The sequence below is a fragment of the Cherax quadricarinatus genome, unplaced genomic scaffold (genome assembly GCF_038502225.1).
Source record: "Cherax quadricarinatus isolate ZL_2023a unplaced genomic scaffold, ASM3850222v1 Contig1541, whole genome shotgun sequence".
Taxonomy (NCBI): Eukaryota; Metazoa; Arthropoda; class Malacostraca; order Decapoda; family Parastacidae; genus Cherax; species Cherax quadricarinatus.
Window position 1 is genome coordinate 28355 of NW_027196567.1, and position 7741 is coordinate 36095.

The following is a 7741-nucleotide window of genomic DNA, read 5'->3' on the forward strand; positions in this document are numbered from 1 at the left end:
TATTGATACCCAGGTGTTGTACATGAGTCTTATTCATCAATATTGATACCCAGGTGTTGTACATGAGTCTTATTCATCAATATTGATACCCAGGTGTTGTACATGAGTCTTATTCATCAATATTGATACCCAGGTGTTGTACATGAGTCTTATTCATCAATATTGATACCCAGGTGTTGTACATGAGTCTTATTCATCAATATTGATACCCAGGTGTTGTACATGAGTCTTATTCATCAATATTGATACCCAGGTGTTGTACATGAGTCTTATTCATCAATATTGATACCCAGGTGTTGTACATGAGTCTTATTCATCAATATTGATACCCAGGTGTTGTACATGAGTCTTATTCATCAATATTGATACCCAGGTGTTGTACATGAGTCTTATTCATCAATATTGATACCCAGGTGTTGTACATGAGTCTTATTCATCAATATTGATACCCAGGTGTTGTACATGAGTCTTATTCATCAATATTGATACCCAGGTGTTGTACATGAGTCTTATTCATCAATATTGATACCCAGGTGTTGTACATGAGTCTTATTCATCAATATTGATACCCAGGTGTTGTACATGAGTCTTATTCATCAATATTGATACCCAGGTGTTGTACATGAGTCTTATTCATCAATATTGATACCCAGGTGTTGTACATGAGTCTTATTCATCAATATTGATACCCAGGTGTTGTACATGAGTCTTATTCATCAATATTGATACCCAGGTGTTGTACATGAGTCTTATTCATCAATATTGATACCCAGGTGTTGTACATGAGTCTTATTCATCAATATTGATACCCAGGTGTTGTACATGAGTCTTATTCATCAATATTGATACCCAGGTGTTGTACATGAGTCTTATTCATCAATATTGATACCCAGGTGTTGTACATGAGTCTTATTCATCAATATTGATACCCAGGTGTTGTACATGAGTCTTATTCATCAATATTGATACCCAGGTGTTGTACATGAGTCTTATTCATCAATATTGATACCCAGGTGTTGTACATGAGTCTTATTCATCAATATTGATACCCAGGTGTTGTACATGAGTCTTATTCATCAATATTGATACCCAGGTGTTGTACATGAGTCTTATTCATCAATATTGATACCCAGGTGTTGTACATGAGTCTTATTCATCAATATTGATACCCAGGTGTTGTACATGAGTCTTATTCATCAATATTGATACCCAGGTGTTGTACATGAGTCTTATTCATCAATATTGATACCCAGGTGTTGTACATGAGTCTTATTCATCAATACTGATACCCAGGTGTTGTACATGAGTCTTATTCATCAATATTGATACCCAGGTGTTGTACATGAGTCTTATTCATCGATATTGATACCCAGGTGTTGTACATGAGTCTTATTCATCAATATTGATACCCAGGTGTTGTACATGAGTCTTATTCATCAATATTGATACCCAGGTGTTGTACATGAGTCTTATTCATCAATATTGATACCCAGGTGTTGTACATGAGTCTTATTCATCAATATTGATACCCAGGTGTTGTACATGAGTCTTATTCATCAATATTGATACCCAGGTGTTGTACATGAGTCTTATTCATCAATATTGATACCCAGGTGTTGTACATGAGTCTTATTCATCAATATTGATACCCAGGTGTTGTACATGAGTCTTATTCATCAATATTGATTAGTAGTTGTTGTACATGAGTCTTATTCATCAATATTGATACCCAGGTGTTGTACATGAGTCTTATTCATCAATATTGATACCCAGGTGTTGTACATGAGTCTTATTCATCAATATTGATACCCAGGTGTTGTACATGAGTCTTATTCATCAATATTGATACCCAGGTGTTGTACATGAGTCTTATCTCAGCAACAATATCTATGAAGCAACAGCATCAGTGTCAGCAACAATATCTAAGAAACAACAGCATCAGTGTCAGCAACAATATCTAAGAAACAACAGCATCAGTGTCAGCAACAATATCTAAGAAACAACAGCATCAGTGTCAGCAACAATATCTAAGAAACAACAGCATCAGTGTCAGCAACAATATCTAAGAAACAGAAACAACAGCAGCAGTGTCAGCAACAATATCTAAGAAACAACAGCATCAGTGTCAGCAACAATATCTAAGATACAACAGCATCAGTGTCAGCAACAATATCTAAGAAACAACAGCATCAGTGTCAGCAACAATATCTAAGAAACAACAGCACCAGTGTCAGCAACAATATCTAAGAAACAACAGCATCAGTGTCAGCAACAATATCTAAGAAACAACAGCATCAGTGTCAGCAACAATATCTAAGAAACAACAGCACCAGTGTCAGCAACAATATCTGAAAGCAACATCAATACCATCATTAACATTATTAACATAATCTTGCCTCTACAATACCATCATTAACATTATTAACATAATCTTGCCTCTACAATACCATCATTAACATTATTAACATAATCTTGCCTCTACAATACCATCATTAACATTATTAACATAATCTTGCCTCTACAATACCATCATTAACATTATTAACATAATCTTGCCTCTACAATACCATCATTAACATTATTAACATAATCTTGCCTCTACAATACCATCATTAACATTATTAACATAATCTTGCCTCTACAATACCATCATTAACATTATTAACATAATCTTGCCTCTACAATAACATCATTAACATTATTAACATAATCTTGCCTCTACAATACCATCATTAACATTATTAACATAATCTTGCCTCTACAATACCATCATTAACATTATTAACATAATCTTGCCTCTACAATACCATCATTAACATTATTAACATAATCTTGCCTCTACAATACCATCATTAACATTATTAACATAATCTTGCCTCTACAATACCATCATTAACATTATTAACATAATCTTGCCTCTACAATACCATCATTAACATTATTAACATAATCTTGCCTCTACAATACCATCATTAACATTATTATCATAATCTTGCCTCTACAATACCATCATTAACATTATTAACATAATCTTGCCTCTACAATACCATCATTAACATTATTAACATAATCTTGCCTCTACAATACCATCATTAACATTATTAACATAATCTTGCCTCTACAATACCATCATTAACATTATTAACATAATCTTGCCTCTACAATACCATCATTAACATTATTATCATAATCTTGCCTCTACAATACCATCATTAACATTATTAACATAATCTTGCCTCTACAATACCATCATTAACATTATTAACATAATCTTGCCTCTACAATACCATGGCTGTAATAACAAAAGAGGAAAATAATGGCTTCAGAATGCTGAAAGCTTTGAGTGAGTGTGGGAGACGAGTGTTGCATCAGACGTTCCGCTGGGGAACACCAGATAAACCTGCTACTACAACACTTGATCATTACTTAAACAACTTGAGACAAACATCATCTGCTAATTACTTAAAACTCAAAAGTAAAGATCGAAAGTTTGACAAAACACAAAAGAAACTGATAAGTAGAAGTTCAAATGGAAGAAAGTTTGATGTTCCACTACTGTGTAGGAGCATTAAACTTGCTTGTGAGAATGTTGCTCCTCTCAGTGATCCAATATGGATCACTGCCAGTACACAAATGGAGTACTACGTCACTGCCATAAACAACATGAGGAACGATGCTGTTCACGGTCCACTTGCAGTTACTGATGAAGATTATTATGAAAATATGAGAAAGCTTCGTGAGTTGTTAACTGGTTGTGTTAAGACGTCTGGAGAGAGGTATGGGAGAGACCAGGATGATGTTAACAAGGAGATCCAGCAGATGAATGATGACCTGGACTACATCATGGATGAGATTCTCGGTGAGGATGATATAATGAAGTATTGTATTGATGACATAAAACAGATTATCATTAAAGACAGTTGTGTTACGCTGAAGAAGATCTTACAACAAATAACTTATATTAACCCAGTATCTTTTATCACTGACAACTTTCAACTTGAAGTAGACAAAATTTTTGTCGATATTGAAGTTAAACAAGGAAGACGTAGAGGTAATAATGAACATATAGATTATGTAGACCTTCTCTTACTTGTCCAGAAAACATGTGTGGCTTCATGTGTGAGCTCTGGCGCACAACAACAAGGTTCCTCTGGACGGCCGCAAATACTGTTGCTTGAAGGTGTTGCAGGCAGTGGCAAGACCACTCTAGTGAAGCTAATAACTGACCAATGGATACAAGGTGGTCAAGGTAACATCAAGGACTTAGATAATTATGATCTCTTACTGTGGGTACAGTGTAGGGACCCGACTATCAACTCCAACCATCATCTTCTACACCGACTATTACCAGATGTTTCAGCAAAATTCAGAAACATTCTGCCTAAAATACTCAAGCTTTGTAAGGTAATAATAATAGTTGATGGTCTGGATGAACTCAATAACAACTCCAGAACACTAGTCAAAAGTCTTTTACTGGAATTCCAAAACTCTGTTAACACAATTTTTATCTGCACCTCAAGACCTGAAGCAGTTGAAATGTTCAGCTTAACGATCCCTGAAGATTATCATGTAACTAATGCTGAACTACGAGGCATAAAGGAGGAACATATGAAAGACTTTGTGCGTCGGACTCACCAGGAGATAATTAAGTTGACCAACAGTAACACAAACACTGTTGAACTAGTAAATAAGGTGATGAATGTTACAGGTCTTCACCAACACTTACGTCTACCAATGAATTTAACATTTATTGTTTACATCTTGGACCAGGAACCTGATGAGTTAAACATAAGAACAATAACACAAACGCAACTCTATCATAAAATACATCATATGTGTCAAAGTAAGTTATTAGAGAGATTAACGAACTGTTCAAAGATCAAGGTGATGAATGAAAGTACTCTACAGAACAGTGTTGAAGAAATATTGAAGATAATATACGCGACATCACTAGAGAGTCTGTCACGTGACCAGTTGAGTCTTGAAGCAGAGACTGCAGAAGAACTAATATCTGTTTGTAACAAACATGATATACCTTACCATGAGATGCTGTCTGCTTTTTTGAGTTTGAAGCCAATATGGACTTGGCAAGGCATCGAGGAGCGCTACTCTGCACCACACAAGGGAATCCAAGACTACTTCAGTGCTCTGCATATTGTGATGACACTCAAGTACCAGCTGGAGTCTTCACCACTCCCTGTCTTGTACACTCAACACCCAGCACCACCTGTATCTTCCCAACCACCTGTGATAACTGTATCACCATCACCACCTGTGTCTTCCCAACCATCTGTGATAACTGTACCACCATCACCAACACCACCTGTGTCTTCCCAACCATCTGTGACAACTATGTCACCAACAGTAACTATGACGTCTCCACCACCTGTAACAAGTATGTCACTATCACCAACACCAGCTGTGACTTCTCCACCACCTGTGAAAATTATGTCACCATCTCGTACTCAATCTCCATATTCACCAGTTACAGCTTCACCATCCTCACCTTCACCAGCACGACCTACACCCACCTTACTTACACCTTCACAACCTACACCCACCTTACTTATACCAGCATCACCTATACCAGCACCACCTACACTAGCATCACCTACACCTGCTTCACCTATAACCTGCACACCTGACAGTATCAGGGGAATGTTAGAAGAGAGCGTCATGTCAGCTACACCTGCCTCAGCTACACCTGACACACCTGTCAGTATCAGGGGAGTGTTGAAACAAAGCATCAGGTCAGGTGTGGTAGACATGAACAAGTACCAGAATGTTCTGATACATGTGGCTGGGCTGCTGTACCTGGTACTAGGCCAGGTACCTGAAACACCTGGACGGGAAGTGGTTCATCTCCTACAAGAGTCTGGTATGAGACACAACAATCAGTGGCTCGACCTCCTTGACAACACTAACATGTCTCCAGTTACTGTCAAAGAAATATCTCGCTTCTACAATACTGAAGAAACAATTGACGTAAGTGATGGACGTCTGAGAAGCTACGCTGCTCTCCTGCCACACCTCAGCTCCTGCAAGGTGAGGATTACTATCCATGGTGACCTTGGTGACCTGCCTGACCTGGCTGACCTGTTGGCTGCCCTCACCCACCACCACTGTACACACCTGGCACTGTGGTACCACTACCATCATGCTGACAGAGGCACCACTTCTGACAACCAGCTGCAACGTCTACAACCTCGGTGAGTTGTTGCTATTGTTAATAATGTAACTCTATATAACATTATCTTAATAATGTTAAAATAATGATAATGTTATCATATACCATAACGTTATTAACATTACTAATAATGTTAGGATAATGTTAATATTCTCACTGTATATATAAATATAATATGTTATATTTGTCTAAATATTGTAGGTGTTAACATTGTTGTCGGTGTTAATATTGCTGTTGTTATTATTGTTGTAGTGTTAACACCGTTGTTGGTGTTAACATCGTTGTCGGTGTTAACATCGTTGTTTTAACATTGTTCTTCTTGGAGTTAACATTATTGCTGGGGTTAACATTGTTTTTGGGGTTAACATAGTTGTTGGTGTTAATATTGTTGCAATGTTAACATTGTTGTTGGTGTTAACATCGTTCTTGGTGTTAACATCGCTATTTATTTATTTATTTATTTATTTATTTATTTTACGTCTTTGCAAACAGTACATTGAGATTTTATATTTACAATAGTGGGATACAATAGTGGGATACAATAGTGGGATACAATAGTGGGATACAATAGTGGGATACAATAGTGGGATACAATAGTGGGATACAATAGTGGGATACAATAGTGGGATACAATACGAAGAGAACCTCTATTATGCCTTGGCATTATGGGTCAACTTAACATTATTGGCTTACAGTCTACTTAATACTAAGGATTAGTATATCATAGTTGTACAGTAGGATAGTAATTATTTCATAGTTTTACAGTAGATTATTAATTATAAATGAATCAAAATTTGTATAAGACAAAAGATTTTTTTTTTTTTTTTCAACAAGTCGGCCGTCTCCCACCGAGGCAGGGTGACCCAAAAAAGAAAGAAAATCCCCAAAAAGAAAATACTTTCATCATCATTCAACACTTTCACCACACTCGCACATTATCACTGTTTTTGCAGAGGTGCTCAGAATACAACAGTTTAGAATCATATACGTATAAAGATACACAACATATCCCTCCAAACTGCCAATATCCCAAACCCCTCCTTTAAAGTGCAGGCATTGTACTTCCCATTTCCAGGACTCAAGTCCGACTATATGAAAATAACCGGTTTCCCTGAATCCCTTCACTAAATATTACCCTGCTCACACTCCAACAGATCGTCAGGTCCCAAGTACCATTCGTCTCCATTCACTCCTATCTAACACGCTCACGCACGCTTGCTGGAAGTCCAAGCCCCTTGCCCACAAAACCTCCTTTACCCCCTCTCTCCAACCCTTTCGAGGACGACCCCTACCCCGCCTTCCTTCCCCTATAGATTTACATGCTTTCCATGTCATTCTACTTTGATCCATTCTCTCTAAATGACCAAACCACCTCAACAACCCCTCTTCTGCCCTCTGACTAATACTTTTATTAACTCCACACCTTCTCCTAATTTCCACACTCCGAATTTTCTGCATAATATTTACACCACACATTGCCCTTAAACAGGACATCTCCACTGCCTCCAACCGTCTCCTCGCTACTGCATTTACCACCCAAGCTTCACACCCATA

The 7741-nt window shown here is 37.3% G+C and overlaps 1 protein-coding gene across 1 annotated transcript; it reads left to right on the plus strand.

Moving 5' to 3' along the window:
- The first annotated feature begins 2800 nt into the window (after positions 1-2800).
- On the plus strand, positions 2801-6243 carry LOC128697930 (uncharacterized). Its single transcript, XM_070081038.1, has one exon. It carries the CDS (start codon positions 3289-3291, stop codon positions 6211-6213), a length of 2925 nt encoding a protein of 974 aa, XP_069937139.1. The 5' UTR covers positions 2801-3288; the 3' UTR covers positions 6214-6243.
- The last annotated feature ends 1498 nt before the right edge of the window (positions 6244-7741 follow it).